Genomic DNA, 20696 nt, shown 5'->3' on the forward strand with positions numbered 1-20696 from the left:
AAAAAAAAAAAAAAAAAGGAAGAGATGGGCCTAATCAAGATAGTTGAATTTAATGTCATATCTGAGGTTGCCTTAGTTCACAAAAGGAAAAACATATATATCAAGAACCAAGCTGAGAGGCAAAATCTTTTAGCAGGGAGGTATGGGGTGGGGTGGAGAAAACACTGAGGTGGTTGCTCAGAAGTCCTAGGTACCAGTCCAAATATAATGTTAGATTGTCTTTACCCACTTCTAGGTCCCAGAAGCCTCATCTGAAAAGCGAGAGGCTTTGTTAGATGATATCTAGGGACCATCCTTGGGCTAAAGAATATCAAGTAGAGTTGAGAGGGAGAGATTTCCTAAGAAATGCTGTTGCCCTGGTCCAAAGCATAGTGCAAGCCAGGTACAGTGGTGTACGTCTTTCTCCTCTGTGATGCCCCTCTGCCATTCCACTCTGCCTTGGAGCCAGCTGACTATGGAGTGAAACCTCTACACACTGAGCTTAAATAAACCTTTCTTCCTTTCACTTGTGAGTATTAGGTATTTTGCTTCAGGAATGAGAAAAGTAACCAAGACACCTTCCAAGTAAGGGTGTGGAGCAGAGTGTGTGTGTATGTAGCTGATGCAGGTGCATCCCTGCAGGCCAAAGTCTGATCTGAACAGATGTTTGCATTTGCTACTTAATTTCATCTGAGCTCCACATTTTCTCCCCTCTGTGGTGGAGGTAATTGGGAAGTGACTGTAGTTCGAATCTCAATAAAAATGTAGGACTTCAGAACAAGGCTGTAGACCTCTTCTTTCTTGCTCTGTAAGTTTTCACTTTTTCTTTTTATGAAACAGACTTGCAAGTATCGTATTGGCTGGGCATGCAGCACAGAGTTTATGAAGAAGGAAGACGTAATTCACTCCTTCCACTATATCTACCGTGTGAGCTGGAGCCTCTCAACTGCTGAGTTACCTGTGGCAAGCGTCTATGCCATTGCCTATTTCACTATCAAGATAAGAAAAAACAAACCTTGGGTAAGCTCTTCCCTTTGGGTCCCATTCCCTTCAGTGAGGTTTCAATGAGAGTATAGGCTTCTTGCAAAGTTGAAGTTATATGGTGTAACCTCGAATTACAAACTTGATGAGTTCCTGAGGGCTGGTTGTAACTCAAGTTGGTTGTAAGTCAATACAGCTGAGATCTGGATGTTTACCTGGGTAAACAATGGAAGATTCACCTGCCTCTTGTTATATCTATAGCGTGTACCCAGGTAAACATGTTGATTTGGTGGCTAGTGTCAAAGGAACCAAAACAATATCCATGAATTTGGGGTCCTCAGAGGAGCAGGAATGATACCAACCATAATGCTAAGACCATAAAAGTATTACTCCCCACCCTTTCCCTTCCCCCTTCCCTTCTCCCTCTTTTCAGTACCAGGGATCAAGCTCAGGACCTTGTGCTTGTCAGGCAAGTATGGCACCACTGAGCTATATCTCGGGTCCTCATTGTTTTCCATTCACTTATCTATCCTTTTACTAAAGTTGAGGTTTTGTCTGCCTCTCCGGCTTTCCATAGGGACCACAAAGTCAGTGAGGGAACCATATCCTCTACTCTTCCTACCCTAGAACAAACTATTGAGTTTAGAACCCAGAATCATCTACAGAGGTACAGTAGGTGGAGAGTTCATTCTCCTGGTCACATGTGCTTCCACCAGCTGTCTGAGCCAGAGTACCAGAAACCATATACAGCAGAGGTTTGGAAGAATGGAGCTTGCTCCGAATTCCAGTCATAATTTTGGAGGCAAGAAAGGGTAGGGACGACTGAGATAGTATGATAGCCTATATTTTTATGCTGCCATAAAATGTTTTCAAAGCTGTTCATCTATATACTTTCCTTCTGGTGCCATCCCTGAAGAGAGAGCTCTATTATTAGCTGAGTAAACCAGAGTGTGTAAAGAAGGTCAATGACAGGGCCGGGGATTTAGCTCACTGGCACAGCACCTGCCTTGCAAGTGCAAGGTCCTGAGTTTGATCCCCGGTACCCTCCCCCAAAAAGGTCAATGATTTACTTGTGCTATTAACGAGAAGCACGAATCTCTGCTGTGTTCCATTTTATGGTGATTCTCAAGGTATTCGCTGTTAAAGAGCTCTTTCTTAGAACAGTTCTGAAGTGATAAAGAACTATGACCTACAGACTCCCAATTCACATGGAAGATGCATTCTGGAAATTGAAGTGTATATACATGGACGCACGTAGGGAGGGAAGGAATTAAGAGTTGGCATGATGTATCTAGGCTGATGATTATCCTTTTCTCTTAGGATGCACCCATTGATATCTCTTACGTATTTGAAGACCAAACATTAGTTCAAAGGTAATAAATATTTGGAGACTTATTGTTTTTGAGACAGGATCTTGCTATGTAGTTTAGGCTGATTTTGAATTTACTATGTGGTCCATGCTAGCCTCAGACTCATGGTGATCCTCCTGCCTCAGCCTTCTGTGTGCTGGGATTACAGGTGTGCATCACCATGTCTGGCTCTTGGGAGATTTTAAAAGGGTGGGGGAAAGGTCATCATACTCCAGGAATCCAGCAGGTCCACAGCCACAGATAATTCATACAATGGTCACTTACCTTCTTTGGATCACCTGCCTCATTAGAATGGGCTGAAAGTATGATTCTGCCATTATTCTAGAAGTTTTTTTTTTTTTTAGTGTCTGTTTCTGTTAATTATAAACCTGAGAATTAATTGCTGGGGTAGAGTAGGAGCACAGTAGGTCATGTTTGTTGTTTCAGCGTGAAACTTCAAAATCATGGGAATGAAATCATTGTATAATTTTATAAATTTATTTGTATATTATCACTTAGAGATTCTTTACATGTGAGATCATTAATCCTTTGTTGATTGGGCCTAAGGCACAATAAAGAATAGCTAGACCCCTTGCCACCTCCTCTTGTTTAGCACTTTTTCTACCTTTCCCGCCCCCTAGGAATGTAGCAGAGTAGGGAGGGGATCTCTGACTCAAGTTTTGTATGATTTTCAGAAGTTTTTGGTGTTTGTCTTCCTTTCTAGACCTGAATGGATCTGCTTTCAAGAAGGAATACTGATGAACATTATTGAAGCCAAACACGTTTTGATAAACTCAATCAAAGCATATTTAAGTGCCTGCTCTTTACAGGAGACACTGTAGGGTTGTTTTTCTACTAAGAATATATTAAAAATAGGGCCAGGGATTTAGCTCGGTGGTTCCGGTGCCTGCCTCAGAAGCACAAGCACACAGACCCGAGTTCAGTCCCCAGTACCAAAAAAAAGAGAGAGAATATATGAAAAATACAATATAGCACATCAAACCACAGAATATTTATTGAATAAACTTGTGGCACACAATTAAGCTGTATTTTTTGTATTCATTCATTTTCCATTCTGCAATTTCCATCACATTAGCAGGGTAACCAGAAAGTTGTTTTCTATTTTCTACAAGATTTTTCCCATCATTTTGCATCATTTTTGGGTCTTACAAGTACAGAGCTGAGTTTAAAGAGTTGCTAAAATTCACCTGTCAGACCAAATTATGGCTGGTACTTAGCAGGTTATCCTCTGATATGCGCCTAAGTCTCCAATCCAGACACATCCTTATGACTCCGACTGGGGAACAAAAAGATGGCAAAGGTTCTAAAGTTCCCAGTATAACCAGTCTGAAGGTCAGCCCTCCTCACAGATCACTTTATTTACTGTGAGTTGGCCTTACTCTTGAAAAGTATGTGTAATACTGATTCCTGGCATGGTGTCTTCTGCAACACACCATCATGCCTGTGATGGCAGCAGGGTGGTGTGAGGACAGGGGACAATGCAACAGAAATAGGTTCAATCAGTACCCTTCCTTATTTCTGGTCTGCCCATCCTCATGTCAGATCATCACTTGTTTCTACCTTTTCTGAGAAGCTCCCTTACCTGGCTGCAAAATTCTAAAACACCAAAGACAAATTTACATTATACTCTGAGTGATTACTCACAAGTACATCAGAATACATACTCAGACAAACACTGGAAAAGAACACAGAATACTAGCAATTGATATGGTAGGACTGTGAATAATTTTTCTTCCTAAGACTCACATTTGTGCAATAAATTAAAAGGAAGGGAAATCCTATCAGCAACAGGTGAGGAGGTGGGAAACTAGGTGTCTCCTTGAAGAATAGAAAAATATCTTTGAAACACAATAGCCCTACCACTTGACTTATGGCTCAGGTGAACATGGTTTGAAGCAGTAAGACTCATAAGCAGAAAATAAGCCCTTTTATTCTTCCTTCTTCTTTCCCAAAGAATATGGTATTGAAGCTATTGTTTCATAGATATTTCCCAAAAAACTCTGATGAAAAAAGTGGTAAGGCTCTCAAATGATTTTTCTTTCATTTACTCAAATGGAAATCCACAATATTCATATATGCATTGCAAAACTGCTTGCCTAGTAAAAATAAAAGAACACACTATTTCAGTTTCTAAGAACCAGTAACAAAAATATCCCTAGAGAATAAAACTTAAAAGTGGGGATTATAAACTTTAGGTTATATTATACAAGGAAGTAGATGGATTAAGATTCACAAGTTTGGGACCTAGTTTCCTTTTAACTTTTGGAATTTAGGCTAGGTAGCATAATCACCTCAAGTTTAGGGATCATAAATGTTGCTATATGCTGACTGCTGTTCAGTTTAGCAGGTCTGGATTAAAGATAGACATTTTCCAAGAATATATGTTAAATAGAAAAACTTGTGCTCTGTATTTGAAATGAGTGCCTTATTTAAAAATTGAACAAAAACCACTTTAAACAGGTATAAGAAGGGCATTTTATAATGGCATAGTCAAAATTTTCCTGTCACCCAACAATCTTAAGTATATCCTATGTTTATAATAATAATGGAGATCAAAACAACACTGGGCCGGGGATTTAGCTCAGTGATTCTGCTGCCCGCTTTGCAAGCACAAGGTCCTGAGTTTGATCCCTGGTACCAAAAAAAAAAAAAACCAGCAAAAACTTCAATTGTCTCCTCTCCAAAGTGACCTAATTAAATTGAACAAAATAAGGGAAGGAAAAAGATTATGACCTCACAGTCCTACCATTTGCACTTTCCAAAAAACGATGTGAAGGGGTTTTATACAAAGTTAACAATTAAACTGAACTATAGATATAAGTTCAACTGAAAAATTTAACAATATTTATAACTAGATCTTATTACATGAAGGAAAGTTTAAAAATGTTTAATATCAAGGCTGAGACAAGAGGATCACAAGTTCAAGCCCAGTCTGAGCAACTTTATGACTAACATTCTGTCTCAAAAAATAAATAAAAATAAAAGTAGAAAGGGCTGGGGATGTAGCTGAGTGCAAAGCTTCAGGATTTAATCCATAGTACTGCAAAAAAGTTTAATATCATTTTAGCTTCATCTTATGAAACAACTAAAATACTGACTCATTATAATATTTTTCCCTACTAGCACGTGACTCGTTTACCCTGATTCTTTTAAGATGTTATCCTATCATTAAAGTATAGATGAAATAGAAATAAGGTACTTACACTGGCACAGCAATAGACTTCCCAAGACTTTATATTTGAAAGTATTTTTTTTTCTTTTGCAATGCTGCGAATTGAACCCAGGGTCTTAGGTATGCTAAGCATGCACTGTACCACTGAGCTGGATTCCCAGCCCTTGAAAGAGCTATCCTTAAGAGGATTAAGAATTTAAAACACCATATGTTTATATTTTCAATTCAACAAATCCATGAGTTAGTTTGCTTTTTGGCATGTTATTTCATTTTAGAGTATAGGTAGGGACTGCAAGCAAAATACACTACTCCAGGGCAGACTATATGTTACATCATACAAGTCAGTTTTCAAATTCCAGACGTGCTCTTTTTTCAGTGAAGCTTTCATTTTGTTAACAGAAGTAGCCTCCTATGTAGTTTCTATCAAGTCCATTTATAACACGTTCAACACAGAGGAATGATAATTTCCCTCGAGGATACTCGGGGTAGGGGTCGGCATTGTGTAGAGCCAATCGGATCATTGAGCCTTAGCATGAGGTTAAGTTTGTCATCTTACTGACACTTTCTATCCATGCCACCTCCCCTAATACAGTAGGATTTCATTTATAATTTGGAATTTTAAACCAAAACACTAAGGTCAATCCCAAATAACCCAAATAATTTACTAAAGTTATTATCAATAAGCAGTTTTTTATTGAAGGACTGAAGGAATTAAATAGAAGGCACAGTAGCACTGTAAAACTTTTTCAGAGCATAATCTTTTTGTGTATGTGTAGAACCTAGACTTTCTTTTTTGTTGTGAAAATGTCTGCTTTAACAATTAGAAAATCCTTATTTGTCATCCTTCCCTTTGGTCTTTCTGTATACCATCTCTCGAAAACTGGCCAGAATTTTGTTCTCTCTCTTTCGTCTCTCTTCTTGGTTAAAAGATGCAAGAGCTCTCTTCTCATCAGCACTATAGATCTGGTTCTCTTTTCGCAGTCGCACAGCCTCCATTCGGCGATGCCTGGAGATAATTTGATATTTGTCTTAGTTTCTCAGTAATCATTCTCACAGATTGTCCTCATTAATCCCTTGATACAGAATGGTTAATTTAAAAGCTGACACATAGAAGCTTTTTGAAATGAGTTAAATTATCACAAGATCATTTATGTCATTCAATTCAAATTGCGATCTCAAGTTCTGTCAACATACTGAATGTTATCATTAATTTCAAATGTTAAGGGTGTAAGTCCAGTTTAATTGTTTGCAGTAAAACAATCAAAACACAAATTATTACATTTCCTAGGTGATGTGTCCATTTGCCTTGTAGAATTGATAGCAGGACAGTTGAGAGATGTAACTTTCCATCAATCAAGTGGCACTTCTTTAAGGTTCTACTTTACCAATACAACTAAAAGAACCAAGTCTTAATCTATAAATGAAGAGGGGTCTGTGGGTAGGTTTAACTTCTTTAGAATCCACTAGGGACGCAAAGAAAAGAAGGGATTTCTTACAAGGGTCAAATTACTAAAGTATAAGAGTAGAGGCAGAGGGAAACTATGATATCATATACAAATGGTCTCTTTATTTAGAGGGCAACCTGCCTTTCTTGCATATATGTACCCAATCCTACAGAATCTCTCAAGAAACTTGAACTACTCCTGGAAAAACAGAAAAATCTGGGTAAGGAGAAGAGGGGAGAATCAATTTAGTGTGAATGCAGGGGAGTGGCAAGATGGGACAGACAAAGAAATGATGCTATATTTAGGTTGCTCAGGGGAAGTGAGTATTCTGAACAGTTTATCTGGCAAAGAAATTGCTACAGCCACAGAACCTTGACCATGTCCAGTCTCGCCCGATCTCAGAAGCTAACCAGGGTTGGGCCTGGTTAATACTTGGGAGAAAGAGCTACATGAAGGATGTGAAAATGAATTTCCATATATGTGTCTCCTAGCATATGGGAAATTTTTTTCTCTTAGGTACCCTGCTGTGGACCTTCTGTATTATTGTTTCCCAAAGTGTACCAATCAAAATAAAAAACCACTGGCAGTATTTTAGAGAATAGCAGCATTAAAGTTGAACTTGAAAAAAGTGCCACTTAATTGATGAAACATTACACCTCTCATCTGTCCTGCTATCAAATCCATACCCTTTCAAATGCTTGGCACTGTCAGAACTTTGAACTTTTTTCTATCAAATGGGTGTAAAGTGGTATCTCACTAAATTCTTGATTTCTATTACTACTAATAAAGAATATCTTTTTATGTATGTACAGGCAATATGTATTTTTCTGAAAAATGTCTCTTTGGTCACCCCCCCCTTTGGGTTGCTCATAGGTATGCTTTAAATATTCTCAATACTCTTTATCAGTTGTGTGTACTCCAAGATCTTATCCCATCATGGAACTTATCTTTTTTTTGTTGTTTGCTTTTGGTACTGGGGATCAAACTCAGGACCTTGCACTTGCCAGGCAGGTGCAGAGCCACTGAGCTAAATTCCCGGCCCTGGATGTGACTTTTGATGAACGTGAGTTTTTACTTTTAGCCTAGGTAAACTTCTCAATACTTTATTTTATGGTGTGTTTTTTGTTTTCTTTAGAAAACATTTTATCCTAAGGTCTAAAAGATATCTGCTCTTAAAGCTCTTAATTTAGCTGCACAGCCTTTCTTTTATTTATTTATTTAGTTTTCCTCATTGAGTTTATTGGTACATTTTAGGTATACAGTACAGTTACAATCATTATTGGAATCTTGTACCTTTACATGACAGGTCTTGGTTCTCATTTTTCCCCTTGTCCCTCCCCTCCCCATTTACAAACATTTTATTTCCATTTTTTCATTTTCTCCTATTTTTTTCCTTTTCCCTTATTACCTTTCCCCTACCCTTCCTACTTTCCCTACACCTTTAGCCCTTTTCTTCCTATTTCACACTGTCAATTATCTCATTAGGATCTTATGTACTATTATAGTTTGTTCACCCCATGCGCAGCCTTTTATATATGGTGAGTTTGGGTCCTACTTTCATCTTTTTCTACATGGATAACTATTTCCTCCTTTACTCAATAGTTCCTTCTTTCTACACTGATCTGACATCTCGTTTCTTTCATACAACTGAAGTTTCAAAAAGGTGTGGCTGTTCTTAGCTTCAAACTCAACTATATGCTTTCTTAACCAAAATGCCACATTCCTCATGGGACTATGATAATCTTTCTCCACAGTGGATAAAATATCTGTGCCAAAATATGAACAGGAAAGTACACCAAAGTATTTTATTTCACTGGATAATTTGGTTTCTGAGGTGCTGTAAACTTTGTAAGTTCTCATCTGTGGCAAGACAAATCTCTCCTTCCTTACTCTTCTTCAGAAATGACCTGGCTAAGCTGGGCATGGTGACAGCTATAATCCCAGCATTACTGGAGGCTGGGCTGGAGGAGCAGTTCGAACCTAGCTTGGGCAACTTAGTGAGATCCTGTCTCAAAATAAAAAAAGAAGACTTAGGGATTTAGCTCAGTGCAAAGACCCTGAGTTTAATCCTCATTACTGCAAATCAATCACTCAAATAAAAACTGACTATCCTTGGCCTTTTAGTCTAGCAAATATATTATAGAACCAGCTTATTGAGTTTTATAAAAAAAACCACTGATTGGAATTTTATTGAATCTATAGATCAATCTGGAAAGAACTGACAACTTTACAGTATTACCTTCCTTCCATGAACATGTTATTTCTCTACTTACTTAGGTCTTCTTTAATATCTCTCAATAATATTTTATAGTTTTTCCCTATAGGAAAGTACAAAGAAATACTGATTCCTTGAAGTTGGGGATATAATTGACTTTGAAGCTAAATTTCATATATACTTAAGATTTTAGCCAAGTAAGTTTATATCAAAAAACCAATATTAAACTAGTATTTATATTCTACTTTCCATTATGAATAGTGACTTAATGAAAATCAATCACCAAAATATAATTCTGATGGTAACAAGGAAAAGATCTAACCATAGAAATTGAGCTCAATGCCAAGAACATACCTGCTACCACTCATTACGTAACCAGAACACTCAAATGATGCAATTTCTTCACTTGTCAACCCAATTTCACCTCTTCGTGGAATACGTTTTCCAGCTTTTACATACTCAGCCATAGCTGCACCTTCACCAGGTAACAGAGCATGGCCATAGCTATAAATAATTCAAAATTCAGAAAGGTCCATTAAACCACAATACAGAAGCCTCATCATCTAAAGAGTGCACAAAACATTTTCTTTCTGATAACAATAGGAACAATAGTGCCAAGCAGTAGTGGGCTACTGTAGGAAGTTCAATGTGAATCACTTTAATTAGCAAACATTATACTATGGCTTACATTACTAACCCAGAAATGCAAAAGTAGTTTGGAAGAACTGATGTTAGTGTGCGTAGTTGTACAGCTTATACTGGATGGGTAATTTAGCCCTATAGGTATTGCCATTACTGCTTTTGCATCCAGTTCATTCCCTTTCTCCTTTTCTCTTAAAATAACCTAAAGTAAAGAAATAACGTATCTCCAATTGACATATCTTTTTTTTTTACTAATAACCAACAATAATGCTATACAGTTACAATTATCTGTTACCTTTGATTCAAAGGGACTTTAAAAAGCTATTATCCCTTTATTCAATTTGATGAATGTTTCTTGCATACCTATTAAACTCAGAGTTTGTAATATTAAAAATAATCTCTGCTCTTGTGGAGTTTATTAGTAGTAAGATAAAACTGCAATACAAGGTAAAACATAAAATACATTGCACAGAATCAATATACAGTGCTGTGAGAATTAAAGAGGGGTAGAAATCACAACTAGTTGTGGAGGAGTAATACTGGGAATCAGTGTATCTACTTCCTTTGGAAAAGGGCTTTGAGGGCTAGTTAAGGATTTTAACAGGAAGAAACTGAGGATAGGAAAGAATATGGGGTAGGGAAAAGAAGGGAAGGCATGTTGGGGGAACAAACAAGCTAAACAAGGAAGAAAAATGGGAAAGTGCACAGCAAGCACTTTTAGTAGTCCAGTTCAGTTGGAAGCTAGGGTACAAATAAGGAAATAGGGTACGAATAAGGGAGATAAGTTTGGCAAGATTAAGTTAGGGCCATAGTTTTGGAAGGTACTTTAGATATAAATATACTGCTACTTACTTCAAAGGTTTATCATCTTGAGAGGCAAGTGTTTTTGGAGCTTCTGGGCCAATTAAATCAGACGGTTCTTCAGCCTCTGCACAAAAGATGTTCAGAAATGCATTCACATTTGACCCTTTAGTTACTTTAAAGTTTTGTCTGTTCTGAGTTAAAGGCTATCAGAACTTACTTGATCGATCCTTCCAGAGATTCTCCAGAAATTCCTCTTGGGAATCTTTAGAACTTGAATCACTGGACTCTTTTCTGCTTTTCTTAGACTTCTTTTTCTTATATTTCTTTCTGTAAGGATTATAAATTGATACAAGTTCACTTAATATTCCCATGTTAAGGAATATCTTAATTTTTAAGGCAATGAAAATGACCTGAATTTCCATCTTATTCAAACTTACTAGAGAAGAATTTTAACTAAAAAGTCTAACATTTAACAAAATCATGCTTTACTATTTAAAAAAAGATCACTAAAAGAACAATGAAATACATTTCTTATGGGATAGAATGACAACAAAAATAAAAAGGCTTAAAAAACAGCTCTTAGGGGCCGGGGATTTAGCTCAGTGGTTCGGTGGCCTGCCTTGCAAGCACAAGGACCCGAGTTCAATCCCCGATACCAAAAACAAAAAACAAAACAAACAAAAAAACAGAAAAAAACAGCTCTTAGGGCCGGAGATTTAGCACAGTGGTTCCACCACCTGCCTTGCAAGTGCAAGGGCCTGAGTTCGATGCCCGGTACCAAAAACAAAACAAAACAACAACAACAAAAAAAACAGCACTTACCAAATTAAGCATTAATAATTTTGAGTGTAAAGGAGTAAAAATACAACAAATGTTTAAATCCTTGAGATAATACTAAAAAATATAATCCAATATTTTGCAAACTCATAAAACTGAAAAATTAAACAATTATTCATTTTTTGCTCTTCCTTTTTATAGATCTCTAAATTTCTTATTTTTGGGGGCAGTGCTGGGGATCAAACCCAGGGCCTCATGCATACCGGGTAAACACTACCACTGAGCTATATCCCCCTAACCTTTTTGCTCTTCCTGTACAAACTGTACTTTAGGATATTCAAGGATATTCAAATTGTTGATGAGCTTCTCTTATAGAATTATTCTACCTATTTAATGAAGAAGGCAAGCTAGAGTTAGACTATCATCATGTTGCAATCCCGCATGAAATGAGACATCAATGGCTGTTAGTATGGCGAAATGAGACAAGTAGACATCGTCTCTCTTCTGATGGAAGTATACAGTATCACCTATGAAGTATTCCTGCCCAAAAACTCAAATCTGGATTGGCAGGCCTCTAGTACTCTACAGGAGATACAGAAAACAGGCCATGCTAAAGGACTCTTTACAAATGTAATCATTACAATTTATGGATCCTGACTTGACTAAGCTGAAGAAAAACCACTGAGAATTGAGTAATTATTATTAAACATTTTAGGTATGACAGTAGTTTTATGGTTATTTTTTGGTTTGTTTTTAAAGAATGCCTATCAGAGAAAGGTGCTGAATTGCTTATGGAGGGAATGATATCTGGAATTGGTTTCAAAATAACTGGGAGGGCACTATCTAGGAGTTGGTGATTATTCCAAGTGGGGGATGGGTACATGGGGGATTATACTATTTAATGTAATTTTATACACATTTTAACTTTTCCATGAAATAAAGAAAAAACTGACGATCTGTGTTTCTTCTTCTTTTCCTTTTTCTTTGCTTTCTTTGCTCTCCTTTTTGTATCTTCATCTGCAATTAAAGCACATTATAATTGAAAAATAATTTAAAATTCTAAAACCCCAACATGTTTGGGTAGATACATATCCTATTGCTATTCCATTTGCTGTCACAGAAAAATTCAATCATTCTAACATGTATTGCAACTTGGCACAAACTGCATTAGGCACTTGGGTAGATATAAATTAAAGGTTATTAGGTGATATAAAGTATTAATTTCACTGCATGGGACAACAATATTGTCTTTAAGTAGGAATATGTCTATTTTCTAAAGATACAGAAATATTTAGGATCAAAGTATATTTGTAATTCACTTTGAATATCTCAGCAAAAAACCCATACTTGAAGCAATTATGTAAAAAATACTGTTAAATCTGAATAAGTATATGATATTAAGTATAATAACTACATTATTTTTGTTACTTAGATGAATGTTTCAACAGTTTCATAAAAACAGGGGATATGTGTTGGGGTACAGGGGAAAATGCTTTCCAGGAGGTGGGTATAGCCCAGGACAGAGATGGGTAAAGAGATACATGCAATCCAGAGGGACAGAGGGAAGTATGGAGTTGTGTGGGCAAACACAGGAGCCTCAAAACCAGGCTGATCTGGGGAGTCTGGCTGGGGAATGGCCAACCAGGAAAAGGTGACATTTCAGCTAGTTCTGTCTGCAGTCACTTTATTACAAAAGCAATGAGTGCCCATAGCTGCAGTGAGTAAGCCAAGCTGGACGGGGGAGAGGCTGGCAGGGCCCCTCTGTACCAGAGGACAGAGTCCAGGGAAGGAACACAGAATACTGAGGAGAACAGAATAGCAGAGGATGCAACAAGAGAGAGCGGCAGGGCGCGTGACTAGAGAGGGGTCATTGGGGCCTGAACTTGACCCTGAAGGCTATCGAGGCCGATGGAAGGATTTAAAGGAGGGGACTGACACCCTCGTATTTGTGCTTTAAGAGAGTTCAGTCTTCCACCAACGAGGAAGAGCAGTGACAGTGGGGACCAGAAAACCTAGGTGACATCAGAAGAGGAGGCGCCTTTGTGTACTGTGTCAACAGCAGAGGAGGCACCCTCTGGTCAGTCGTCAGTCGGGAGGGCACAAAAATTTGGCTTTGATAAGCATAACTGCAGAAATAGAAAAATAATAAGAAAAATGAGTACACTGGATAAATCCATTAAAAAAACAAAACAAAACTCGTGGCTCATTGGGATGCACCTGCCCAAATCAGGTGCCTGCATCAACAGGCGGTCAGACTGAAGGGACCCTTTTATGGCACCTCTGAAAGCGTGATACAGAGGCACCTGCAGGGCATGAGAAGTGCACAAATGAGCCCAGCCCCAGGCTGTAGCACTCTAGAAAGCTTGCTTTGGCACCACATCCCACAGCCCAGGCCCGAGCTGATCCGGTACCAGGCTCTTCATGCAACTATGCACAACCAGTCTGCAGTCAGTCTGCTGCACCTGGAGGCCCAGCTGGGGCTTTGCGTGTTGCACATATCACCTGTTCCGTGCCTCCATTTTCTCACCTGTAAGATGTTACTGTGAACACACAGCACTTAGCAGGGTGCCTGGCACAAGGTCAGCAAGTGTTGAGAAATTTTGGGCCGCTACTGTTTTAAGAACCCCTTTTTGTGTAACAGCTTTTAAGAAGTAAAACTGGAGTTGAGGTGAGGCTTGCACTATGATATCAGCTTTCTTACCACTGGAGTCTGTTTCAGAATCAGAGTCACTGTCACTATCTTCAGAATATTTCTTGTGTTTTCTTTTAGATGATTTCTTCTTTCTCTTTTTCCTGGACCTTTCTTTTGAATGGGTAGACCTTTTCTTCTTTTCATCTGTAAAAAAATGAAAAAAAAGCTAACTTCTAAAAAGTATTTATGAACATCAACTTTACTGTATTTGAAATACGGAAAAAGAACAGATTGAGAACTTAAATAAAAGCAAGTCTAACGTTCAACTATTTATAAACTTACTTTTTTTTGCGGGGGGAGTTGGTTGAGACAGGGTCTCACTGTGTAGTCCAGGCTGGCCTTGAACTCACTATGTAGCCCAGGCTCACCTCCAACTCACAGTGATCCTCCTTCCTCAGCCTCTCAAGTGATGGGAATAGAAACTTACTTTTTAAATCTATCAACTAGAGAATTCTGTATTTTAAAAAATACCTTCTGAACTGGATGCTGAAGTAGTGCTTTTCTTTGGCTCTTCATCCTCTACTGGTGTATGTTCATCAGAGCTGAATTTAAAGAAAACGGTTGTAAGAATTTAAAAAGTGATCAAATATGGACGACTGAATATGGACATGGCCTTAAAGTTTTCCAGTAACAGTCCTGACTGTCCAAGAACAGAGCAAGCACTGAACCAGTTTTCTAAGAGTATATATCAAGGGTCTATATCTTCATAATAAAACAATTTACATTTGTATAATGCTCTAGACAAAGTGCTATTCAAATAAAGCGGCATGGTAGATTTGTATTTTCATAAGAAACCACAAGTCAAAAGCAGACAAATAAGAATCATAAGGGAAGATGAACGAAACTGGAAGACTTCATGATACTATTCTTTCTTTATATTTTTTTGGCAGCAATGGGGATCAAACTCAGTACCTTGTCCCCATTAGAAAGCCCTCTATCACATATCTCCAGCCCTATGATTTTATTCTAAGTATGTAAAAGACTAATGGTAGAGAAGCAATTGTTCAGTCTCCCCTGAATATGAAGAACCTAACAAACTACAGTCTGAAATAGATTTTATTCTTTTGCAGAGAATTCTTTTTCTTTTGGTACTCTCAAATCGAACTCAGGACCTTGCACTTGTGAGGCAGGTGGCAGTACCACTGAACTAAAATCCCAGGCCCTGCAGAGAAGTTTTTCTTTCTTTTTATTTGGACTGGTGATCGAACTTGGATTCTTGTGCTTGAAAGCCTACAGAGAATTCTTAAACTGGATTTTATTTCTATAATAGTTCAGAAGGGGAGTTAGCATATAATTGCTTCTTCTGAAACTCACAGCTGGAATAATTTAGGTACTGTCGAGAAAATTCATTTTAGAGTTTATTCCAACTCTAATTCTATGGGTTCATGTTTTTCAAGACTTCTCCAAAGAATAAGTTAAGAATACGTTTTGGATGATAACATTTTATCACCTTGCCACAAATTATAGTCACATCTGTTAAGCACATTGTCTCAACTTAAAGTAGACATAGAAATTCAGGGAAGGGAAGCAGAAATTTAGGAGCAGCACGAAAGACAACAAAATAAGGAGCCAGTAGTGTGGCTCTGTGGTACAGCACTTGCCTAGTAGGTATGAAGCCCTGAGTTGGATCCTCAGCATTGCAAAAACCAAACCAGGGGCCAGGGATTTTGCTCAGTGGTTCTGTCACCTGCCTCACAAGTGCAAGGATCCAAGTTTGATATCTGATACCAAAAAAACAAAAACAAAAACAAAACAAAAAAAACCAAGAAAAAAAATAATAAAAAGAAGGAAACAAAGGCCTTCTATCTCAGATAGTATTGGATACAGGAAGTGAACTAAACGAAACCATACTGGCACACTCATTTCCAAAAGTCTCTTTGTAATACTGACATTTAACATGCAATCTGCTCCTGAGTTGAGAAAAAAATCAAAATACTATAAACTCAACGTTGGACATCTCTATGAATAGGAAATTAGCACCCCATGAGCTACAATTCAGAGAGAATTAGTTTGCTATAATCCACTATTCATTTCTAAACATTTTTATTAGTACATGTTTGCAGTATGTAATGATTACATTCATCATGGGGAGTTGGTACATGTACATAATATATCTCCATTCTTTTTAATTCCCCTTCTAGCAACATGTTTAATCCTTAGCTATATTCCAAAATTTTTTTAAAATTTAAAGATTAGAACAGCATAAATCACATAAAGAAGAAAAAAATCTGAGATGTAAAGTTCCTCATGTAACAAAAATTTTCACAGTATACTCAGGATTTAAATTATTGTTGTAACATATTTTTTTTTGAGACGGTCTTGCTATGTATTTTAGGCTGGCCTTGAACTCAGTAATGTAGCCTGGCTGGCTTCAAACTGGCAGAGATCCTCCTGCCTCTGTGTTTGTGGAGTGCTGGCATCACAGGTGTCCATCACCACGCCTGGTTTGTAACATATTTTAATAAGATATTTTTAAACCACTTACTCTGGTTCAGGATTCTTTGGAGAAAGTCCCCATACTTCAGGAGCTCCCAATTCTCCAATCCTTTCTCTTTCACTTAATCTCCTAGAAGACATAAACATTTAAATTATAACTCAATTGACTATCTCCTAAATGTTATATATAATCAAATTCAACAGGAATTCCAGTTAAGTCCTATTGTTTTTTGGTACCGGGGATTGAATTCGGGTCCTTGTGCTTTTGACGCAAGCGGTGGAACCACTGAGCTAAATCCCTGGCCCCAAGTCCTATTTGTTTGTACAGGTTTCATTTCCTTCTCTCTCTCTTTTTTTTTGGTACAGGGGATTGAATTCAGGACCTTGCGCTTGCAAAGCAGGCGTCAGAGCCACTGAGCTAAATCCCCAGCCCCTCTTTCCTTTTTTTGAGATGGGTTTTTGCTTTTTTTCTGGCTACCCTCAAAACTCTTAGGCTGAAGAACTCCTTCTGCCTCAGACTCCTGGCTTTCCCTGTATATTTTTAAAGTTAACAAAAAGTTGCTTTAAATGGAAACTCATTGCTTAGGATTTGATGCTTTGAAAATACCACCAATTGGTACAAACTGTCCATAGCCTCAATGGTGAGGTCAGAAAGAACAGCCTGAGAGATTGTCAAGGGCATTCCTTGTGCCAAGAACATGAGACAGCTTATAATTGCTCATTTCACTGTCTGCAATAAATGACAGAAACCAGTTTTGCATTTAGAAATAACTTCATTTGGGGCTGGGGATGTAGCTCAATGGTGCCACCACCACCTGTCTTGCAAGGTCCAGAGTTTGATCCCCGGTACCAAAAAAAAAAAAAAAAAAAAAAAAAAAAAAAAAAAAAAAAAAAAAAAAAAAAAAGAAAGAAAGAACTTCGTTTGTTTATGCATGATTAATGATTATAAAAGTAAAGAGAAGTCTCTTTTGATTTGGTCAAATGTTCAGTTTTCAGAAACATAGGAAATAATAAAATAGAAATGTAGCACTAGAAGTAGAAAACAGTTCTGAAAATGAAACAACATTCATTTGACAAAAATTGTACTCAGACACAAGGTTTATTCTCTTTTAGTTCCTTTTGGGAAAAGAGTACATTCTTACTCTTAGGAGGGTATTAATTTTTTTTCTTTTAGGGCCTGGATTTAGCTCAGTGATTCTGCTGCCTGCCTTGCAAGCACAAGGTATTGAGTCCAATCCTGGTACCAAAAAAAAAAAGAAAAAAATTTTTTTCTTTTACAATGTTTGTAGTTTCTTGTTTTAAATTTTGCTATCATTCATAAAGTAAAACAAAACAAACTCAAACTCTCTAAGGCTCAGTTCATTAACATTTGGCTGCTTGTGACTCCACTGGTTTTAAAAATCCTTACAAAATAAATATAATTGGTTTGAATTTTTTTATTTTATTCAAAAGAAATTTCCCACTTGGAAGAAACAGACAATCTAAATGGGACATAATTATAACTGTACTGGGAATAAATGCATATGGGAGAAGAACACCTACTGAACTGTAAAAATCATGAAATCCTGTTCTTTTACCTGTTGCCATGTGGATTTACCTGTAAAGTTAAATTGTCTTCTGAATTACAACTGCAAATTTCACCCAAGCAGTTCTGACATTTTTTGGTGAGGACTCTGTGGTAAGAAGCCATTGGCTTTTTGATGAACACACTAAATATCTTTCTGAATTTAACTCAGAAAGATAGGTTTTTAATCTAACTGGTTTGTTACCATTTCTGCTCTTATTCATGAAGCAGTAACAACTAAAACTGATGGAATATTTATATTCTAGGTACTAAGTTATTACAATTTTAAAAGCCTTGGTACTAATTTTATCCCTCTTTTTTGTAGTGCTGCAGATGGAACTCAGGGCTCCGAGTGCTAGATGAGCACTTTGCCACTGAGCTACATCCCCAGCTATTTCCTTTTCGGTGGTGAAGAAATGAAGCTCTGAGAGGTTAAGTAAACTGACCCAGGCTACTATGCAAATAAAGTGGCAAATAAAGGCTTCAAACTCAGTATGATTCTGGGACGCCCTTCTTATTATCACCATAATTTATTATTCCCACCTCTGCAAGAAAGAGTCATGAAGGCATCTCTCGACTGTTGGAACTTTAACCTATCCCTCAATGCCTATAATACTGTATAACACTTCTTGCGTTTAAAACACATAGTTAATGGCTTAGTACAATGCCTAACACAATAAAAGTAGACATTATGACTCACATAGTAGTAATCACAAGCCTCTTCCTTTTTCCCTTCTTAAACTACACACTTTCCCACACCAATATTCACCCTCATTAGGAAGATCTGATCTCACCCTGGCATATTTTTTTCATGGTCAAGATTGAGACCACGCAATCGGACTTTTTTTAGGAAACTTCATCCACAGCTTAGCTGATCACTTTTCCCACATGCATCTAATCATCTTGTGAGAGGGGACGGTTTCCCTCCTCTCCAATTTAAACCTTTAATTTCAAGCCTTTCCAATTTCCTGCAACAGGCACTGCTAATTCTGTGATCAATACAATAGGGCTCTCCTTTTTCAGGAGTTCAGCTTAGTGAGGAATAAAAACATGCACACGAAAGATAATGACCAACCAGGTAATGTACATGCTATAATTGCGGTACATCTGGGCTCTGGGCGATATCTGCTAACAAGCCAGGAGGGAAAAGGGGGTGTCGGGAAGCCAGGGCACGTAGGAAGGACCCTGAGGAAATTGTAAGGAAAGGAAAGGACGAATAAAAGGTGTTCGTGGGTGGAATGAAGAGGGATGAAAATGGGCCAAAGGCAGGGAGAGTGAACGAAATGCCCACAGTCAAAATCGTCAGAAACAGAAGGAACCATAAAACGGACAGGTGGGTCCATACGGGGGAAGGCGTGGCGATCTCACTCACTTCTGCCGCAGGCTCTCCTCCCTCTCCTTGTCCAGGAGGCTGGGCCACGGCTTGTCGCAGCCATAGGGGCGCGAGTAGGCGCCATAGTAGGCGGACGAGGAGGCAGACGCAAAAGGGGTGCTCCGCTGCGCGGAGGGTCGCTCTCGAGAGCGGGACCGCGAGCGGGAGCGGTGCGACTGATTTCGGGAGCTTTGGCTGAGGCCACTCAGCGGATGGCTGAGGCCATTCCGATCACCAGACCGAGAACAAGAGCGTGAGCGAGATCGGCGGCCCCGCGGAGAGCGGGAGGATTTGCTGGGCTTGGGGCTCTTCGACAAACTGCGCGCTGCGCGGAGGGTCGCTCTCGAGAGCGGGACCGCGAGCGGGAGCGGTGCGACTGATTTCGGGAGCTTTGGCTGAGGCCACTCAGCGGATGGCTGAGGCCATTCCGATCACCAGACCGAGAACAAGAGCGTGAGCGAGATCGGCGGCCCCGCGGAGAGCGGGAGGATTTGCTGGGCTTGGGGCTCTTCGACAAACTGCGAACTGCGACGCTCTGGCGACCCTGGGAAGATCTCCGTTGCGTTGGCTCTCAGAACCCTCCGGCTCGTAACCTCCCAAGCCTGTAGAAATCTTGGAAACAGTTCCGGGTACGTCGTCAAATCCGTTCCCCGGACCGAGGGGCTCCTCCTGCTGATGGGGCGGGCTGTGTGCGTTGTAGAAATTAGCCGGTCAGAAAACCGGATAGGTGCAACTCTTAGGTTCCGAGGGAGGCTCTTGAGTTCCAATCCCTTCAGGAGAACCAGTCATTTCTCAGCCTCGATTGAACATGGACTACCTCAAGGGAAAGATGACGCGATACAGGATATATTTCACTCAGTAGCCTTATGACTAGTAAGCCGATATTGTACGTGTTTTGAATGCTTTCGATATGTAACTATATATGAGTGTTTATGTAGGTGTGGATGTGCGCATGTAATTATATACGCTTTTTATTTTCCTTAAACTCCCATGCGAAATGAGGGTTTATCGAGAGTAACAGTGAGCTATGGTGTCTAAGCGCCCGTATTGTACAGTTAGCTTAAAAGGCACGAATCCTCTTAATGACTTGAACCTAATGCACTCTAGTGAAACTCACAACCCATAGAAATACTGACTACTTGCGCCCCGCCTCTCATCACCCATCTCCACCAGTTTGCGCCAGGAAAAGGCATCTGGAATTGTTCAGTCCCTTAACTTAGTCCATCTTATGCTAGCCAAGCCATATA

At 38.8% G+C, this 20696-nt stretch overlaps 2 protein-coding genes across 2 annotated transcripts in view; one reads left to right on the top strand and one right to left on the bottom strand.

Moving 5' to 3' along the window:
* Akap14 (A-kinase anchoring protein 14) overlaps positions 1–3223 on the top strand; it is a 14148-nt gene extending 10925 nt beyond the window's left edge. Inside the window, exons 5-7 of the mRNA XM_010613006.1 lie at positions 820–999; positions 2281–2333; positions 3034–3223. Coding sequence (XP_010611308.1) covers positions 820–999; positions 2281–2333; positions 3034–3151 — 351 coding nt within the window. The 3' untranslated portion in view covers positions 3152–3223. The remainder of the gene's footprint in view (positions 1–819; positions 1000–2280; positions 2334–3033) is intronic.
* Positions 3224–5292: 2069 nt separating this feature from the next.
* On the bottom strand, positions 5293–20613 carry Nkap (NFKB activating protein). The gene is made up of 11 exons (XM_033760504.1): positions 20567–20613; positions 19969–20134; positions 19450–19865; positions 16563–16643; positions 14549–14619; positions 14087–14221; positions 12339–12402; positions 10826–10935; positions 10657–10732; positions 9517–9666; positions 5293–6508 (listed from the first exon to the last, which is right to left on the bottom strand). The coding sequence occupies exons 1-11, from the start codon at positions 20611–20613 to the stop codon at positions 6334–6336; spliced, it is 1491 nt and encodes a 496-aa protein (XP_033616395.1). The 3' UTR covers positions 5293–6333.
* Positions 20614–20696: the final 83 nt, after the last annotated feature.

The sequence above is a fragment of the Fukomys damarensis genome, unplaced genomic scaffold (assembly GCF_012274545.1).
Source record: "Fukomys damarensis isolate Sample0158 unplaced genomic scaffold, DMR_v1.0_HiC HiC_scaffold_39, whole genome shotgun sequence".
In the NCBI taxonomy this organism is placed as follows: Eukaryota; Metazoa; Chordata; class Mammalia; order Rodentia; family Bathyergidae; genus Fukomys; species Fukomys damarensis.